Genomic DNA, 20,528 nt, shown 5'->3' on the forward strand with positions numbered 1-20,528 from the left:
GGGGACCGTCTCCTTCACTCATCGGTGTCCAGCGTCCTAAAACTGGCCACGCCCACATCGCACCTGAGGGTGGAGTCAACCACACCTGAAACACCTGAGTGAGTGAAACTGGCAGACATGAGAGGAATTCAGAGTGTGTTTTTCGTTTGAGCGGCAGCATATCACACGGAAGAAAGTCAGAGTTTTTATTCATTTGATCACATCTGAGGGTGAGCCCAACGCTTTAACACGACCTTTACCGGTGTGATTAGTTTAAAACGTGGCAGAGCAGCCGTGTGCCATTATAGACTTCCTGCCAGCGGTGGCGATAGCAAGTCCGTCCGTCCGTGTGTCTGTCAGTGTGTATCCGCTGTGTGGGAGTGCCCTGAACTCATCTCTCCATTCAAGAAAGACCGCAGCGCGTCTCAGCACCCAGACAGGCAGACAGGCAGACAGGCAGGCAGGCAGACAGACAGACAGACAGACAGACGGACTCACCGACTGACCGGAGGGATGAATGTCACCGAGCCCCGCCGTCCCTCCACCTGAAGCTACAGCTCTGCCTACCTAGACGCGGCTCGACTGGACTTTTGTTCTGTACCGAGTCTTCTTCTGCGGATGAAATGAGAGTTTGACAGCATGGCCTCAGATCCGGACAGCAACAGACAGCGCATGAAGCAGCTTCTGGGCAAACCCGGCAACGGAAAGTGTGCAGACTGCGGGGCTGCAGGTAGGCTGGCTTAAACGCCTTTATCTCTTTATTTGTGGATACTGGGTAAGGCCATACGTTAGTTTGAGTCATGAAGCAGTCTAGACTCAGCTGTGAAATATAAAACAGATGGCTACAACAGCAACGGAATAATGAATAAGCCCTTCTATACCAACTATATCTATAGTATTCTATCACTTTTCATTTAAATAAGTTATATTCAAGTGTTTACATTTTATCTTAGAACTCAGCTTTAGAAAAGTGCTTGGCAAAATGTACTGAATGAATCATAATCTTATTCTGTGGGTGGGGGATTTTGTCTCTGCCTTCAGCAGTTATACAAGTATATTCTTGTTGCTGATTTCCTTTAACATGTGGTCACACACTCTCATGGTCAAACCAAGTTCACACTTATCAGATCTGCAGTTCAGTGCGCAAGCAAATGCAAACAGGTGTGGTTTTCAAAGTAACCTTAATATATTTGTAGTATGATGGGGCCTCCCTTGTGAGATATCTTATAACCTTACATGTGACAGCCCATTGCATAGCAATAGAATTTAATTCTGCTCTCTTCAGGTCAGTAAGTTCAGGTGTTTTAACAGATTCCTTGTTAAATGTCTCCTCCATTGCTATCTTTAATCTGATGATTAAATCTGATTAATATTGATCCTACATCCAACCAGGCTTCATAATGCAGAAGGAAAAATAGGAGTGGCCAACAGCACATTATCCCCTTGTCTCTTCTGCACAGATGTACTGTGTAACTTGTGTGCGGCTTTGAGATTATATGCAAGGAAGTAAATTTTTTTCCCCTTATGCTATTTTTACATAGTATGTGTGTGAGTGACTCCCTTCATTGTCACTAGTGGTTTAAGAGGCGAGGCTCATAATACAATCCATACTTCACACTGCTCTAGTTCTTTGACTTACAAAAATACAGTGGTAACCTCCCCTTGCATGAGAGTAATGCTTTTTGAAAAAGAGATATGTATGTGCAGGCAGCTATTCATTGCTGTTTTGTGTTGCTTCAAAAGCAAGGTGTGTGTGTGTGTGTGTGGGGGGGGGGGGGGGTAATAAACAAAAGTAATCTATTTATTGTGAAATTTATGCTTGCTTTGCTGCACTCTTTGCATACTCGTGTCCCTTCAAAGTAATATTTAAACTTTAGTGGTCTGACCATTCACAAGTTTTTCACATGTTTTATTGCGTATGTTTTTTCTTGCTTCATAGGCGTGAAATGGCATGTTATGCTGCACAAACTTAAAATAGGCAGAAGGTGTAAATTAATTTAGAATGGTCATAAAAAGGTTGATTTAAAAAAAAAATATATATATATATATATATCAGCTTGAATAAGATTTAACCCCCCAAAAATTTCAAGATTGTTCACCACCAAAGCAACTGTTGTAGTAATAAAGTCGGGCTGTTGTGTAAATGGGAAACACTATAGTGATTCAAGGTGAGCAAGCAATGAGTCCACCCCTAACTACTGTCACCTCACTGAGACACACAGGGAAAACATTGGTCATGCACATATATATTCATAAATAAATCAAAATTCAGTCCATATTCCAATTCACATCATGTGCTTCACTGTGTCTACACTGTGGACTGTTTTTGAATGTACATGCTGGAGATGAGGACTTGTATACATTCATGTGTAAATACAGTGCAGTGGTTTTAAGCCTACAATAATGTGCGACTCCTGTTTTGGTTGCCTGCTTTCGACCTTGCTCAACCTACTTCAAATAAAACTGAGCCATTCACATCTGTTGCAAGAAAGTTGAGAAATGTTTCAGTTGTGTTTTCAGTTAAATTTGTGAGTGGTTTTTGTGTACGTCTGTTTATGTCTATATGTTGTATTGCAGACCCGGAGTGGGCATCCTATACCTTGGGTGTGTTTGTGTGTCACAGTTGCTCAGCCCTCCACAGAAACATTGCACAGATAAGTAAGGTGAAATCACTCCTGCTGGATCCGTGGAGCTCCTCTCAGGTGGAGGTGAGAACCACTATCTGAAGGATTTGAATTCATGTGCACCCTGAGCAGAAATCCCTGTCTTTTGTAGGAAATGATCATTGATTGTGCTCTAACACTTAGCTTAATGTCCCATCTGTAGCCCGAAGCCGCACCCATCCACCCATGCTCCACTGTGAGCATCGCACTGTGTTTGCTTCCCTCGCCTCTGCTTCTCTGCTTGGAAAAATAAGACAAGTCAATTCACCATGGCCTGAAAGGCATCAGCCAGCAGCTGGCAGATTCACATAAGATCTTTGTATATGAGCATGTACTGAGGCCTCGTTTCAGACTTTAGAATTAACAGACATCTGGCATTATGTCGTCGTTGACAGAATGAATGCCATGCTGCTATCCACCTTGCTTCGCTTGGGTGCAACAAAAAGGTTTATGATGTGTGTTTTACCATCACATCTTTCGCCTTGTCCCCTTTTTCCTTGTGTGCATGCTAATGAATGCGCCTCAGGAGTTGCACTGATTCCATTTGGGCAATGAGTCAGCCAACACTCAGCAATGAAAAACACATTAAACCAACTGCTTGCACACAAATAACTTGACTTAACTTGACCTTGTGTTTCTTTTGTCTTTGCAGTTTATGGATTCTGCAGGTAACAATGCTGTCAAGGCCAAATATGAACAGCTAGTTCCTGCATTCTACTACCAACCCACATACAAAGACTGCATGTAAGTGGCACTGTCCTCATTAATATCTTTTCTCTACGTGGTTCTGATACTATAGATACATTGCATCTTGATTTTTGAACTAGTTTGGCAAAGATGGTTGTCGCACACATCCATTTGTTTAGGGAAAGCAAAAACAAACCTAAACCAAACCAAAACCAGTTCTGTGGTTTTGCCGTCAAGGAACCGTACAAATTTCAGCAGATATATTGTGGCTATTCTTTTAATACCACTGATAGCACTTTTGATGAACATATTAAGGATTGACATATTTAGAGGTGATACACAAGTGTTTCAGGTGGGCCGTGTGGCATGTGAAAAAGCATCCTGTTCCTGTACTTTACGCAGGAAGAAAAAGCTCGGTAGGAGGGCCTCTTCTTAACGGTCTGGCGTTATAAATAACATGCAATGACACAATGAGCAGTGCTGGAATTGTGCTTAAGAGAGAAAAAGACACATCTTTTGGGTGCAAAAAGCTTGAAGCTGTTGAAAGAAGAAGCTATAAAGTTAAAGACTGATACTGAATGTGACTCAAGCGATCAAGCTGAGGAAAAAAAAAAAAAAAAAGCTGGAATAAGTTTATGAGTGATGCCTTGTCAGTGTTGATGATAATTACCAGGGGAGCAGAAAGAGTCCAGTGAAATTTACATAACAAAGAGGGATGAGAGATAAAAGAGGAGTATGAGCTGTGTAATTAGCATCATGAAAGATAGAAGATGAGGAAGCTACAGCTGATAATTACAGATGATGGAGATAATGAGCCAAGAATTATTTCATTTTGTATATTCAGCGTTGACACTGAAAATAAGGCTTAGTATTGACTTTGTAAGTTAACGGGAAGTTTCCAACAAATCAACCCAACCGTGAAATAAACCTCAAATCTGAGTATCTGACGGCAACTGTTTCTCAGGCTCCTGCGGGAACAGTGGATCCGAGCCAAATATGAGAGAGAGGAGTTTCTGTGTGTGGCGAAGCAGGAGCCCTACTCGGCAGGTAAGAATGAAATGCTTCTGGATATTTCCTCACATAAACGCATTACGCTTGCTTTCCCTGGGGAACAAGTAATCGTCTGTTTCTCTCACACCATCTCCCCCGTGCATTTAATGAATGCTCAGCAGGAAAACAGAATCATCCATTTATCATTACCGTAATTCCCGAGTGAAAGAGCTGATCGCATCTTAGAGAGTGAGTGGAAGAGGAAGGGAATGAAGGCGTCAGCTAGAACCACACTTTGCTGTCTCAGCTCAAGGGAATACATCACCAAATTTACCAAATGATGCACTCATAGCCATTCATCCTGAATAGTTTGGTCTGGTAATAGCATGGTCCTCTCAAAGGATGCAATCACAAGCAACTCATGGCCCAGTTGCCAGCTTTATTTTTTACATTCCCACCAGCTTTGTCCGGCCCAATTAGCCAGTCAGAATGTACGACTGCTCATTTGGTAGCTTGTTAGATTGATGCATTGTCAGAGTGGATGTTCCTCAAAGGAAGAAAAAATGCCTTTTGCTGTTTCCCTTAAGATCCTTGCTTGTCTCATTGTCTTTCTGCCTTACCTCATCTGCACCTACCACTGTTTCTGCCTAACTACAGTATGTGTCAGCCTTTTTTCAGGTTGGCTGTGTGAAATCACTTTGTCAGTGTCGTCAGTTCGCTTGTTCTGTAAACATTTATTACATAATCCTTATCTTGTTCTTTTGGGGTTTTTTTTTTTTTTAATGCTGAATCAAAAATTCTCAGTTCAGCTACATTAACAGAATGCCCCCAACCTCATTGCTAGTCAGCTGACTTATCAAAAATGGAAACCCCCAAAGTCAGCAGGCGCCAAGACACTGAAGCTAAAGTGGGGCTGAAGTGGGTCTCATTAAAGTATAAACAGATTAATTTAAGCGCTCAGAAAATACCACCAAACCTCCTGTTCCACTGGGGTGCCTCAGTAATGCAGGGCTCCTGTGCTGTTCATAACCCCCCCAACTCATGTTGATGGGTTGCACCCAGAACAGAAAAGTTATGAATAATAAAATCAATATGACCTTATAGAAGCATTATTTATGACCATTTTTGGGAGAGTGTTTAAAGACATCACTGTGACTCCACAACCCTCTTGTGTCAGGACTTGTGTAGGGACTTTCTTGATAAATTAGCTGTAAAATGATGTCATTGCTTGAGCCACTTTGTCATGTTCTTATGACATGCAGAATTTCTTATGATGAGGATTGTGACGTCAAACACAGTTTGCTGTTTTTGCTGTGCAATATTTGTATTGGCTGTTTAAAACATTATTTCTCTCTGAGTATTTTATTTAGGGGCGGAAATACAAATAATATGTAAGACATAATTCACAATGACCATTTGATAAAATGTATCTAATATATCAGAGCATGAGAAAAGAAGTACAAATAAGCTATCACTTTTAGGTAGAAAGTAAAGCGCTATTATCGGAGACCCATGACTGTCAAATTCCTCTGAATCTCTCTTCTTCTCTGTCAAAGGCTGCTTGTGTTACGCTGTGCAGAGGTTTACAAGCATGTGGCTGTGCATCTCTGCCACGGCAGAAGAAAGGCCTCCTTTGTGAACAAATATTCTATACAACACTGCTCGTAGGCTTCAGGCCGGGGAAGAGATGGATGCTGCTTTGCTTTCCTAAGTGTTTGCAAATATTTCACACTCCATTGTTACCACTTCTCCTCTCCTCTGTTGTGTCATGTTGTTGTGGATAGTCTGACTCTTTGCTTCTCCGTGGTGAAACCCAACATTGTGACTGAATAGCAGATAGATCTGTTGCTCAACCAGCAGTTTACTATGGGCTGTGACTCACCCTGTGACCACTCCACACTGTTAAGTGAGCGAGCAGACCAATGTTTACGTGGCTAATTTCCCAGAAAAAAAAAGTTAGAACTGAGTTCTAATTTATTACTCACCTGTGGAGATGCACAGAGACAGACAAACATACACAAATAAGGGCAATTTAGAGACACCAACTTTTCCTAAAGCGACATGAATTTGGACTGTGGGAGGAAGCTGGAGTAACTGGAGAAAACCCGCGCAGGGAGAACATACATACATCACAAAGAAAGGCTCCAAGCTGCAGAATAAAACCTAAAACATTCTTTCTTTGAGGCTAACCACTGTTCCAATGTGCTGCTAACAATAATAATAAAAGAATACATTGTATTCATCTACAGGAAGCTTTCAAGCCACCCAATAACACCTTACAATTTATATACAGCATGTTGATGTGACTTAAATTGTACAGTTGTCTCACGGATAGATGGTTTATCAGTTGTGTGTAATGTAAGCAGTTTTCATATGTTTAGGCTAAGACAAATAATTTCACAGTGGAGCAGTTGCAGTTTGAGGATATTCACTGTGTCACAGTGGATATTTGTTCTTAACATATCAGGCACACAAGAAAATGAGAAATGTTCGGGGGCAGGAAATCATTACACTATATTTCTTCCAGTGATGCTTTTCCTGTTGGTTTTCACTTAAAATGGGTTGTTGGCCGGATCTGCAGTGACCTCACCTGTGTTCAAGCAAGACAGAGGGGAGAGGACGTGAATGGTATTTTTGATATCAGACATTATTTAGAAGACATTACGAAGGCACATTTTCACTGACACTAATCACAGATGAAATAAGGTTGCTTTTTGCAGGTTGTTAATAAAAAATACCTTATGTGTACACTATGTGTGTGTGTTGGAGAAGGAAATGGTTTATTTTAGTAATGTTCAAGCTTGTACAGGAAGCTACCAGGTGAAGGTGGATTATTTATATGTAGTGAAAGCACAGAGGTGGGTTCTCTTAATACGGCTTAGAGTGGTGACCACATAAGCAAAAAGTCTGCATGTACACTTGCGCACCCAAGTTTCATTTCTGGTTTCCCAGGTTTAGGGTTAGTCTAATATCCCTCAGGCTGGTAAACACTATTTCACGATATCAAAATTACTGTTTTGGTGCTCTCACAATTTGCTGGATGCACAAGCACATTGGAACAGCTATTTTAATTACCTACTCTTCAGCTCTCGGCAGGTAACTATTTTTTCAGTTGTAAAACTTTGTGTGCACGACCTACCCAACACCACAGAGACTGTTGGTGACCATAGTACAGGTCAAGCAAAATGTTTGTGTCACAAACACGTCTTCAAAAGCATGGTAGTGTCGCACATATCCACATCCGAATATCACATTAACTTAATAAGATTGTGTTACCGTTGTTTAGATAATTCTATTGCATCCAAAGGGCCAAACATGTTATTGTGATATGATAATCAAGAGTCAAAAGAAGTGAATAAAGGTTACTGTATAATTGGATTTTATGATTTATTTATTTACTGTTATTCTTTATGAATGTTTATCATAGATTTTCAGGTATTGTAGTTTTGTTTTTGTTTTTTTTTTTTTAAAACAGCTCTTGTCTTCTCTGCATTTGTTCATTATGCTAATTTAATGAAACTGTTGGGGCTCCCCCTCCTGGCAGGTTACAGAGAGGGGTTTCTATGGAAACGAGGCAGAGACAATGGACAGTACCTCAGCCGAAAATTTATTCTGTCTGAGCGGGAGGGTGTGCTGAAGTACTTCAATAAACATGATGTGAGTGCTTTCTCAATTTTTCGGCTTCTTATCATACTTTTTTATTTATTTATTTATTTATTTTTTATTTAGGGGCCTTTTAAAAATGTTTCCTTATTTAGTACAAGTGTATCTTTTGAGAAATATATCTGTATTTTGACACAAAGGAGGAAACATAGTTTTAATGCCTGTATTGACCGTAGTCACATTTGATGAATGAACAACATTTTGGTGACCTATGGAGATGAGCTTTTAATACTGGCTGGTTTCTAAAAATGTCTTTCCTTTCTGCAGGCAAGAGAGCCCAAAGCGATAATGAAGATCAATTCTGTGAATGCTACTTTCCAGCCAACAAAAATTGGCACTGCCCATGGCCTGCAGATAACCTATCTGAAGGATAACAGCACAAGAAATATCTTTGTTTACCACGAGGATGGAAAGGTGAGCTACAGTGCCTCTGTTTGGTGGTTGAGGTGTGTTAGTACGCAGCAGAAGATGTGCCAATCTTGTGGAAATGGTTTGTTGTTACAAGTGTGTAACTGATGTTTATTTGTAGCCAGGCTAAACAACAACCACGGGAATCATCCTGTGACCTATGACATCATCAAATAAAGTTGTGATAGAATATGCCTCTGCTGCCACATGATGCCGATTTCCTTTCAGTATGGAATTGTTCAAATGTAATTTCTAGTACAAATGCCATTTGAAAAAGCCATTTTGTCTCATGAGTGTCGCGTGCTGTGCTGAGTCATTGTACTTCCTGATGTCCTGTCTTGAAGGAAATGGTGGACTGGTTCAATGCCATCAGAGCCGCCAGGTTTCACTACCTCCAGGTGGCTTTTCCTGGCGCGTCCATCTCTGATGTAGGTACATGCTCTTAAACTGATATATGCACAAAGATGTACCAAGTAGTTCACATACTGATCTATTCGTTTGTAGACTTATCATATTAATATTTCATCATGTTTTGAGCTGTAATAAATAATTACATTAGTTCAGAAATGTATCCATAATTTAGGTCTTTGAAACAATATTCAGATTTCAAATGTGCACAGAAAAATGGAACTTAGCATTCTGCATGAATTAATTCAGCGTTCATCACAGATATTTGCTCTTTCCCTGTTTAGCTGTTGCCAAAACTAACCAGGAACTACATAAAGGAGGGTTACATGCAGAAAACTGGGCCAAAGGTGAAGTGTTTTTGGTTTTGTTTTCATGTATGTGTGTACATGCTGTATTATGAGAGGTTCATATTCAAGGTTCATGGTGATACCTTTTAGCTAAAGCATGAAAGCCGAGGGATTGATTGGCCTCTGACTTAAGCCTCCGTTTCTGCCCCACAGCACACAGAAGGCTTTAAGAAGAGGTGGTTTACAATGGATGACAGAAGGCTGATGTACTTCAAAGATCCACTGGTATTAACGCTGCACATCATGATGATACTGCTGTACTTTAACACTGTGACCAGCAGATGCTGCTGTGCTTTTTTGTCCATCAGGCTCAATTTCATGTTGGCGTTGTTTTTTTTTTTTTTTTTTTTTTTTTTTTTAAAAAACCTCAACAAAATTATGCATTTTGGGTGTGTTTAGAGATGTCCGCTTCTCTACGATGGCTGAACAGTGACATTTGGTTGTCATGCACGTTTTTCTTTTGGCTCATTTTACCAACATGTCTGTTTGTACTCATGTCTATTTGTTTCACTCAGCATGACAGTTTATGTTTAGAGTATTAACCGTTTCTCCCTCTGCTGCTAGGACGCCTATGCACGAGGCGAGGTGTTCATTGGTAGTAAGGAAAACAGCTATACTGTGTTAGCTGGCCTCCCTTCCAGCATTCAGGGCTACCACTGGCAGTTTGGAATCACCATCGTGACACCAGACAGGAAGTTTCTTTTTGCATGCGAGACTGAGGAGGATCAAAAAAGTTGGATAGCTGCTTTTCAGACTGTTATCAACAAACCAATGCTGCCTCAGGAGTATGCAGGTAAACTGAACATTCAAATAATTCCAGTGAATATTTAGCCTTTTCTGATCGATAGCTAAGTCTGATGAAGATATTCCTGTTCTCTCTGCAGTGGAAGCCTATTTTAAGCACAAGCCATGATCAGTGTTCGCAGAACTACTGTAGGATGAGGAGAGTGAAGTGAAGCTGGAAGGGGGGAAAAAAAAAGACATGTTCTTTACATCTCATAACAAAGGTAATGGCCGGTGGAGGGAAAGGACCAGGAAATCACCATCCTCATAATTACTTCCTCTCCTCGACTTGCTGTCCCACTCAACCTCACATACATAATGTGCAAGAGCCATTTCTCAGAATCACTCCTTTGCTGATGAGTGTTAGTCTAATGCACTCATCTCCCATGTCATGTGACAATGTACTTGGAAACGGTCACACATCTTGACCTGTGCAGAAGTTATACATGTGTGCCTTTGGTGTGAGATAGTTGCTGCTCAGGTGTTCAGTGTGTGCTTGTAAAGTATTTCCTTAATTCAAGTATTCAAACTGTACCATTCTGGTGAGTTAGGGACGAACGAAAACCAAAGTCTGACAGGACTGTTATGTCAGTGAGACACCAAACAAAAACCCAAGCATTCTCCTATTCTGTTTTCATTTGAGTGAAAATATATTTATTTCTTGATTTATTTATTTTTTTTTAACAGTCTCCAATTTGCAATAGCTTTCAATATTATGCTGCCAATTGACCTTTACTTTTTGTACGTATTTAAGCAGCTGAATGTAACTAACTGGTTATCAGCTTGCATTCCTGTTATGTTTGTGAAACTATATAAAACGATTAATAATGTTATGATTATTTAGCCTCTAGAGGGAGACAAAGGAAACGTTTTAAACATTTAGGAAAAATCCTCCACCTGCCATCCCCACTGATAAGGTCATTAAACAAATGACTTAGGAATTTTAGCAAGTACATTAAAGATAAAAGATAGAATTGAGCTAAAGAATATGTGAAGAGCTGAGATCAACAGATAATGTGAACATACATCTGTCCTGTAAGTTTCCACATTGTTTTGGTTGTTGTTGAAAGGTTGAAAGCCACATTTCTGTATGTTTTTATTGTGGTTAAGTTTCAGTTACAAGAAAGAAGTTGCACAATGTAAAGTTGTAAAATGATACATCACTGAGAACATCAAGGAGACTGTACAGTAAATATTGTACAGATACGAATTAGATGAAATCTACCAAAGCAACTGTCATATAAAAAGAGGGCTATGCTTCTTAGGAAGAAGAGGTGGAATACTGATTATAAAGAAACAAAATGGTCAAATGTTTTAAAAGACAATGGCACAATATACCCCAGTTACATATTGTTGAACAGAAAACAAAAGCAGAAATTAAAGCTTAAAGTTTGGTCATGTTTGCACTGGCAACAAATAAAATAAAACTCAAATGTACACTTAATTAGTATTATTTTCATGTACAATATCACTATCATAGGGCTTTATTGTCAACCCCCCCCCCCCCCCCCCCCCCCCCACACACACACACTCATTTACCATCTTAAGGGCTAGTTTTTTTTTCTTTTTTCTTTTTTACATGCAAGAACCAAAATAGTATTTACATTGTCCACACCCCATTGTATATAGACTACATAGAGTATGTATGACCATTGGTTTCAAATCATTTCAAAACACATATCATCAAGAAGAGGGGATGCTTTAGAGCACTCCAAAACTCAAAACTGTTTCTCTGTGATAGAAAATCTTCCAATAATGTGTCTGAAAAGAAGGCTCTGTAATCCACAAACTGTCACATTTCTGAAGATTTGTTCAAACTATTATTTTTGCATTTAGCATTAATTCAAATATATGAAAAACTGGTTTAATGTGGCTAATGATGCTGTTCTGTGCTCAATATATTTGGATACAAAAAAGTAACATTCATTTACTGTTATATTATGTTCCACCAATAAATATTACCAAATATGCACAGCTGAATTATGGCAATGCAAAGAATTAATTTATGCTGGTGAGCTAAATTGGCTCCATGGAGCCTGAATTACTGATGTGAACACTCCTATGGGACAGAAGACACGTCACTAGTTTATGAACATTCATCTGTATGCTGAGTGAGAACAGAACATTCAAACAAATTTCACTGACGTTTGAAGTTGATGTGAGAAATAAATAACTTTAAAAGATGTATTCTTTGTCTCTACAAAAAGATTGACTCCCTTCACAATGAAATCACCAAACAATGTGATGCCAAGGTATTGTGCAGCCATCAGATTCTACGTTTGGGATGCAAAAGATAACCGTGCAGATATACGTGAGAACATGTGCATTAATAGGTTAATAGCTATGGTGTGCAGCGCCCAAATATGGGTCTTGTAAACCACAACCCGGGGCTACATTCACAGCTGCAGAAGGAAGTAGGTGAGTAAAAGCAGGACACACAAGAGGGGAGGGCAGTGAGATTGAAGTTGTGAGTGCTTATACAAAGCAGAGGGTAAACAAAAAGGACAAAAAGTTTTATACCTCGCTGCAGCTGACTCCTCATCTCTGATCAGGGCGGATATGAAAACATGCTGTTTGAAAATGAGTAATACACACAGATCCAGAGAGCAGCAGGCCCAGGCTTTAAGACCTGCAGCACCCAGTGCCTTTCATCTCCTTGCTTACGTATTCTTGCAGTTTGAACTTCTCATTGGGATCCTTCATGGACCTGTGCTTCAGCTCCCTGACACAAGGGAAGAATGTAAAATGTGCTTACAAAGGATGGAGCCACTCAACATAAACAAAAGAAATGATCAGTCTTTGACTTAAATCACTCCAGAAACGTATCAGTACCTATGATGGAAGATTCACGTAATATTTTTGCGATAAACAAAAGAAAAGCAAAGAGAATTAATATGGGTCTTTCACAAATACTAAATCTATAACTCAAATGGCCTTGATGTTTGACCTCCACTAAGTAATGGCGTCTATGCAGAGATTGAAGGAGGTAAGTTTCTTTAAGCTCTTCTTGAATACCTTTTGTGCAGACTTCAAGGTTGGGCTCCAAAGTGCGATGTGGGAACTTAAGGCCTCCAGTACACATACTCTCATTTATGACGTGTAAGCAGAATGATACTCACTTAGCCACAGCTGTGAAAGCCAGCTCCACATTGAGACCTGACCGAGCACTGGTCTCCATGAAGGGAACGCCAAACTCCTGCAGGGTCAAATGAAATAAGTGGAAATTTAATTATTGGACATTTTTTTACCCAAAGCGCACGCAAAGTGAAATTCTAACCAATAAATCAATGAAAATCATGACTAATTCAGGTAAAGTTTCCAGTGGAACTTCACAGCACAGTAGTTGTGCTCAGGCCTTGTTTATGTTGTATAACTTCGGCTCTGAAGTGATAAATTTGTCTCGTAGAGTTTCCTCCACAGAGGAATTAGTTTCAGTCCTCAGCGACAATAACTGATGTGCTTTTTTTCCCTCCCAGCTTGAAGTTACTTAGTTGTTTTACTGCTACCACTACTGAGGAGACCCTCTTGGCTGTTTGCTGTTTTGTTGTGGGCCATGTTGTGGAGCAATGGTCAGTGAAATTAATACAAATAAAACTTTTTTACCGTTTAGTGTTTGTACTTGTAGCTCACCAAGTCAAGGACTATGAAACTGACTCTAAAGTGACATAATGTGCTGCAGAGGGTAGTGAAGCTTTTATGGACTGAGGTATTTGTACAGTACATAATTATTATGATCATTATCTGCACACTACTGTACATCTGTGGAATATTTGGTTTGCAGGTGGTGTATTTCCCTCAGAGCAGAAAAATCTGTGTGATCAAGAGTAAAAATGAAAACTGGCCTCTAGATAATTCAAACTTTCTTCATGCCACTAGAGTTAGAAGATGTATTGAAAAAACTCTTGGTATGTTGTGTTCCCATAACAGCTGCTGCGTCGAAGCAGTAGTATATATGCTCTTTTGAATTGCTTACCTTAGCAAGTCTCTCTCCATCCTCTCTCTTCACCACTCTGTCATGAGTGGCATCCGCCTGTGGAGAAAAAATACAAGAACATGGTCAAACACCAGCCCGGCTTATCTGCATATATAACTCTGTGCTCCGGTCTGATTGCAGCCAGTGAGTTAAGATTGACTCTCATATTGTAAATTATGGACTGAAACCAGGCAGAGCTTAAAGGCAGATGCATCTGTTCTCTGTGCAAAGGGAGCGATGTGTAGCAATGAGATTGACCCATACTGTCAGATGTTTTACAAATGCATTTTCCAACATTCCTCACACTGTGGAAGAAAAACTTCTGAAGGGGTCCGTTCAGTGATTTCCTACATTTTTGTGGCCGTCAGCAGATCTAACGTAAAGACCAAAATGAAAAAGAACAACAAAAAGTCCCTCAAACACCTGTGATTCTGGCAAATGCAAGCACATCAAATACAGAAATTGCGCATTAGTCAGAGATAATTTTGAGCTCTGGACATGATGTGGAAGAGAGTATTTCCTTAAGATAGATGGGGGATGTGACATTAATGATGCAACATAACCGTCAGTGCAACTGTGTGACTCATTTATTCATTAATTTAGTCACACAGAAAAATAAAGATGGAGAGAGAAAATTTTCTTACAGAGAGTGTATCAACCAACTTGAATTTACTGTCACTTGGAATATTAAGAGTCGGTCTAAATTTATCACTGTCTTATTTGGGACTGCAAAGTTACCCACCAAGAACTTATAAATGAGATGAAAGGTCTGAAAAGATGGGAAATATCCAATCATAAGGAGGAAGCTTTTGGTCCTGCATTAAAGCTAGATTAAATTAAAGTTTGATCTCCATCTGTAGTGTGCATTTCTATGTATGGTATTGGTCAGCTCTATTGTACCCACAATGACAAATATTTCCCATAATGCCTTGCCTTGTTTCCAAGCAGCATGAGGACCACATCTTGTTGGGCGTATTCATGGATCTCAGACAGCCATGCCTGGTAATGACACAGGACAAAGAGATAAGACATGAAGCTGTTAAAGCATGAAAAGATATAAATAAAGAAAGAAATCACAAAACAACCCAAGAGAGGAAACGTGTACAACAAACAAACAGCTTTGGGAAAAGAAAACCTCGTCTGGAACTTGACAAGGACAAGCCAGAGCATTAAATCTGAAGAGATGAGGAAAGCAAGAAAAAAAATAAAACAGCTTTAGGACGATGAATACAGCAAAAGGATTGACTTGAAGAAAAAAGCTAAAGCAAGGGCAAAGTGATAAAGCGGCTAAAACCGAGAGAAATGATGTGGGAAAGAGCAACAAGGAGAAAGGGTGTTACTTTAATGAGAGTTGATCATCAGTTTAATCAGCACCGTCGGCTCCATCCTGTTTTAACTAGTGTGGTTACACATGGGAACGAACAGCACTTCTGACCGTACGAGCTGAACCACCCGCTCACTGTTAATGAACAGACACCTGCAAACTCTCCTGCTGAAACAATAGTCCTCGTCTCAGCACAGAGCTTTGTTGTGCCCACGGTGAATTACTCTGCATCAGATTTCATTAATCCCCCTTTTTCCTTAGCGGTCCTGCTCCAAGGGCTTGCCCTCCGACGGCTCCCTTTTAATTAATACTGCAGATAACTCTGCCTTTGTGAAGCGATTTCAACGGGATCACCTTCAGCCAAAGGTCGTGTTAAATAACAGATGATGTGACATGAGGGGGAGTTGAAACTGCTGACTGATGACAATGAAAAAGTGGGGTTAAGTAAAGCGTGTCAGCTGGCATCTTGTAAACATCAGATACGTTTTGATACAAATCCTACTTGGTAAAATAATTTGAATTTAAATTCTTTTGATAAATATTATTATGACAAATACTGAAACAAGACTAGGGACATGATGTGAGCGTGAGAGTGTCAGCTTAACAGCCACAACATTTTCTTTCCATTCATGGCCCCCAGAGGAAGACTAAAGGAAAAACTATTTGTATGCACACTCAGATCATGTATCTCTGGTTGAAGTGGATGCTCATCCCCACCTTTTCATCTAGTGCAATGATAGTTATTTTTTTTTGTTGTACAGTTCTTTGGATTCATGCCCAGATAAATGGGCTATAAATTAGCAAAACCTGATTGAACCATGATTGATCAGAAGCCGCGCTCTGATTGTGGGTTTATTCTGATTAATCATTTGTAGTCCTGGTGTTGTGAATGGGGGGTCTTAAGCCTTATTCTCAATCAGTTGCTGTTATCTGCATGAAGCAACCAGAGCAGAGCTACAAAATAAATCAAAATGCAGCTCTAAATGAATTAAGAAATCATAGTACAGCTACTAGCTAATAAAACTACATATTAGCTGACCAATCAGAATATGGCTGAAAGCTAACCAAACAATCAGATGCTACAAACTATCACTGTGACCTTGACCTTTCACCGTCAAAATCGAATCAGTTTTCTTCAGTCTGTTGAACATAAATCTTTCCAAATCTCAGGGAACTTTGCTACAGACATCACAATCCCAACACCGCAACCAATAAATAAAGAGAGTTGTGTGGAAAAACAAGCAGAAAAAGATAATGAAAAATGCAAACCACTCTTCAATTGTCCTCTATTCTGTGCTTGCTGACAGAATCGTGAAGTGAAGCATATCAGCAGTTCTGATCCAGTAGTTCAGATCTCATGAACATCACCTGCTGATTCAAACGTTTTTCAGCTGCACCTCCACATTGAGCTGGAGTCAACCTAAGCAGCAGTCAGCTCCACATCCAACAGAATGATGCATAGCTCTTAAGGGCTCAGATGATTAGCATTGCATGACCGTGCTCACACGCGTGCATATAAATAATAGATTTGCATTTCACTTGGCAGCATCACACTGGGAGTCTTTAACTTTAAAAGGCTTCTTGCTCATGAATTGACACTTAATTGTTTCGCTCGCTCGCCACGTCATCGTGACCTATCATGCAAGTTTGACTGTTTTTGTATCAGCATTAACTACCATTTGATAACCAGCCTCCAGCTTTGCATTTACTCACATTACACTCACCGGTTAGCATTTCCACTTCCATCTACTTTAATTTTGGCATTTTGGGTGATTTAAGTTGAACTTTTTATTTATTACAGAATAGAATTTAGAGTGCACAACAGTGCTGTGATTGAATTTACATTTGAGCTAACCCCCTAACCCTAACCCTAACCATTTTGCACCACATTAACTAAATAATTACCATTCTGTGAGATAGATGGTTGGCAAAGTGTTTAATCTATTAACACTATTACAACTTGTTTGCTTGTACCCGTGTCTGTTCTTTAACCAATACTCGACTTTATGCTGTTTCTTTCTTGAGAAAATGGAGATTCAGTGAATGGGGTTAATGAGGTCAGAGGGGTCTGGTGATCTCTGAAGCTGGATCTGAGGTTCTTTAATCAGACACTAGGCCTCAGCAGACACAAGAGACGAGTCAAGCATGTGTTTGGATAAACTTCTTACTAAGTCCTCTGCTGTTCCAAGAAAGCTGGAGAAAAAGATTGGCTTACATGGATAAAATGTTCCAGATAAACATTCACATTTTGCCATTCGTTCATCTCATTAAATTCCCTTTAAAAAAAAAAATAAAAAAAGTCTGCCTGTATGAGCAGATATGTATCGATCAGATTCACAGACATACTGGCAGTAAGTTATTGCCAAACCATCTCCCCCTTTCATCCTTTCATCCTTCCAGGAAAGAGTCCATAGAAAGTATCCTCCCTAAACTGACAGCTTGCCTTTGAGTGATCGTCTCCATATGCTGCGATTACGTCTGATGAACCAGAACTTGTAATTAGATAATTCAGCTGTTTATGCTGCATCCCCCTGTGGGTCATTTCACAGATGCCACTTGTCTCCTCTTTCCTGGAATGTTACACTCGCCTGTTATCTTTCTCAATGCAGAAGAGAAATGATATGTGCAGTGACGGCAAAATGGATCACAGCAGTAAATCTGATCTCATACATTTGAATGAGAGTGAATATATTCCTGCGAGTACATTTATTCTTACCCAGTGAGAAGTTGGTCCTTTTTTTATACACAACACTTGATATAGCGCTGTAGCCATGTGAGACTCTTCTCTGCTTTATGCTTCTGTCTGTGTTTTTTCCATTATTAAACTTTTCCCTCACATGAAAAAACTATTAATTTCAAGTTCTTTTGTGCCTTTGGAACAAATTACTTAATTTGAACATCGGTGGTGGCTGCTTGCAAATATACATATAAATAAGACTGTTATGGAGTTGATGAAAGATCTTTATTTTTAGGCCAAAACATCAGGCTATTTCTGTCTACTTGTGCTTGTATGCAGTTTTTGCCTTGCATAATATCAGATGACTGCTGTTTCTTTGAACTGTTTTTAGAAGTCTCACTGTGGCATTGGCAATTAGACAGAGTATTTAGTACGTTTAATAAAAAGATAATACATTTATTTATCTGTTTAGAAGAACAGGGCTTAGTGCATATAAATACCAGGCTCTGAGTAAGTCCAATATTCTCGGTGGACATGGCTGTAGGAACTGGGCTGTGTTCATCTTTTATTCAAGACTAACACCAACATCTCTGGTCAAATGCTCAGGGAACCAAATGTCAACGCCAATATGGCATTGTGGAAGAAGAGGAAATAACTTTCTTTGCTCATTGGCCTGGCATTTAAGTCCCCAAATAGTCGGCAAATCAGACAGAGCTGGAAATTCACTTTGTTTTTAAGTGACCAAAAAAAAAAAAAAAAAACCTTTAGCCCACAAACTCAGCCCCTCTATGCATATTTTAACTTCTAAGTTTATCCAACAACAAGATGTCAGATGGCTCTCTGGAGCTCTGATAAATTAAAGTGTCAGTTTAAAACACTGGAAATCAAACTCACTGCAACTTATCTGACAGAGAAATATATGTTTCCAGAGATAAAAAAAAATATATAACAAAGCCAAAATGTTGCAGTAAAAGTTAAGCTTCTATCTCGCTGACAGAAATGTTAACAGCAGAGAAACTGATGTGAAAGAGGGAGAGACAGAGGAGGAGATGTGACAGTGTGGGTGCCAATAGGCAGCAAGATGGAGAGAGACAGTGACAGAGAGAGACAAGACGGAGAGCGACGGATCTGTATCAGAGAAGAGGAAAGATAAAAGCCTGCCAGACAGCTGCTGGCGGCTGCATCTTGACATTGGCGAGAGTTGTCACTGGCAGAGGTGTGTGAGGGTACTTCTGATGTCGCCTTGTTTTCCTTTGGTTGTCACTGGGACACGAAAGCAGAGCTGTGCACTACTCCAGGTTTTTTAACTACTAAGGCCAGCTGTCGGTGGGAGAATACTTTGTCAAGCGTCCTTTAAAGCTCTATGGCTGTTCAGGGAAATAGCTTTTCATAGGTAAACTGCCCGGCCACATTTTGCTTTGGTCTAAGGAAAGGGCAAACAAACGCACTGACTGTGGTACCAAGGCTCACACAGGTCTTTGCAACAGGGCATAGCATTGTAACCAACACGACTAAACCGGAGAGGACGATGCCTAAATAATGTTTCTTTCTTGTTTTAAAAGGGGAAAAACTAGTTCAGGGCTACATCATCAGTTTTCACAAGGTCAAGTATCGAACTGGGTGTTTTTTGTTTTGTACTGACCAAAGAAAGCTATTATAAAAAGAAAGTAAACACCTTTGTGTGTATCATGACTTCCTTCAAAATCCTTTTGTAGCCTTGTCATAATTCCTTAAAAGAAGGCATAAGAACAAACCATGGCACAAATATATTCAACTATTATGTTCCTCTCCACGTCCCGCTTTTTGCTTTCGGTATCTGTTGCTGTTGGCTGTTCGTGGTTGTCTCAGTCTCAGGAGATGTTGATAGTGCTTAATATGCCACACCAGACCTCACAGAGGTTGCAGCAGTACATGAGCAAGAGGAAATAAACAACATTATACTAAGAACCCTAAATCCATGAATCAATTCTATACTACCATAGCCAGAAGAATTCAGAATTAATCAATCTCAAAGGACTCACTTGGCAAAAATATTTCTCTGTGTTCATGTGTGTACGAGTACACAAGCGTATAATATTTCTCAGTAACCGAAGATGCAATTTGTCCTTCAATTCCCTAATGTGTTCACTCTGCGCAGAATCTCCCTGCATCCTGTCATAACTCAGGTCATACTTTGCTGACTCCAATAATGAACAAGAATTTCCAAAAGGAGACTCAGTCTTTCCAGATTACGCAACTTCCCCTCTGTTGCACTTTTGTCAAAGCAGATTAGTTATGGGTGACAATGCTATTCTTGCCAAACTTTGATCAGAACGTTACACCGCAAGAGTGGAAAAGTCTGCTCCTAACAACAGGCAGAGCCAACCCACAGGAGCGCAGGGAGAAAGTAGGACTTCTCTCCTGAGAGGAAGTTCAAACTGCGAGGCAGCTAAACGGAGTGACACTGTGATGCTATCTGACACACGAGGGCGACGCAGAGAAATCCTGTCGCTCTCTCAGCTGTGCACATTCCCACATTCATGTGTGTACACTAGTCATGCATGGGGGGGCGGGATTGGGCTATTTTTTCTATTCAAAACAAATATTTATGATACACTGGCGGTTTAAAATGTGTTTGGTGACATTT

The 20,528-nt window shown here is 40.0% G+C and overlaps 2 protein-coding genes across 4 annotated transcripts in view; one reads left to right on the forward strand and one right to left on the reverse strand.

Annotated features, from left to right (window-relative positions):
- Window positions 1-79: 79 nt before the first annotated feature.
- On the forward strand, window positions 80-12,107 carry LOC115047927 (arf-GAP with dual PH domain-containing protein 1-like). Its single transcript, XM_029509152.1, has 11 exons — window positions 80-709; window positions 2,557-2,687; window positions 3,295-3,386; window positions 4,294-4,376; window positions 7,864-7,976; window positions 8,250-8,396; window positions 8,735-8,818; window positions 9,083-9,145; window positions 9,299-9,370; window positions 9,710-9,938; window positions 10,030-12,107. The coding sequence occupies exons 1-11, from the start codon at window positions 619-621 to the stop codon at window positions 10,056-10,058; spliced, it is 1,134 nt and encodes a 377-aa protein (XP_029365012.1). The 5' UTR covers window positions 80-618; the 3' UTR covers window positions 10,059-12,107.
- rab26 (RAB26, member RAS oncogene family) overlaps window positions 11,483-20,528 on the reverse strand; it is an 84,852-nt gene continuing 75,806 nt past the window's right edge. For all 3 annotated transcript variants that reach the window (XM_029509155.1, XM_029509156.1, XM_029509154.1), the window contains 4 exons: window positions 14,835-14,900; window positions 13,902-13,958; window positions 13,048-13,124; window positions 11,483-12,650 (listed from right to left, as the gene is read on the reverse strand). In XM_029509155.1, coding sequence (XP_029365015.1) covers window positions 12,551-12,650; window positions 13,048-13,124; window positions 13,902-13,958; window positions 14,835-14,900 — 300 coding nt within the window. In that variant the 3' untranslated portion in view covers window positions 11,483-12,550. The remainder of the gene's footprint in view (window positions 12,651-13,047; window positions 13,125-13,901; window positions 13,959-14,834; window positions 14,901-20,528) is intronic.

Source organism: Echeneis naucrates, chromosome 8 (assembly GCF_900963305.1).
Source record: "Echeneis naucrates chromosome 8, fEcheNa1.1, whole genome shotgun sequence".
NCBI lineage: Eukaryota > Metazoa > Chordata > Actinopteri > Carangiformes > Echeneidae > Echeneis > Echeneis naucrates.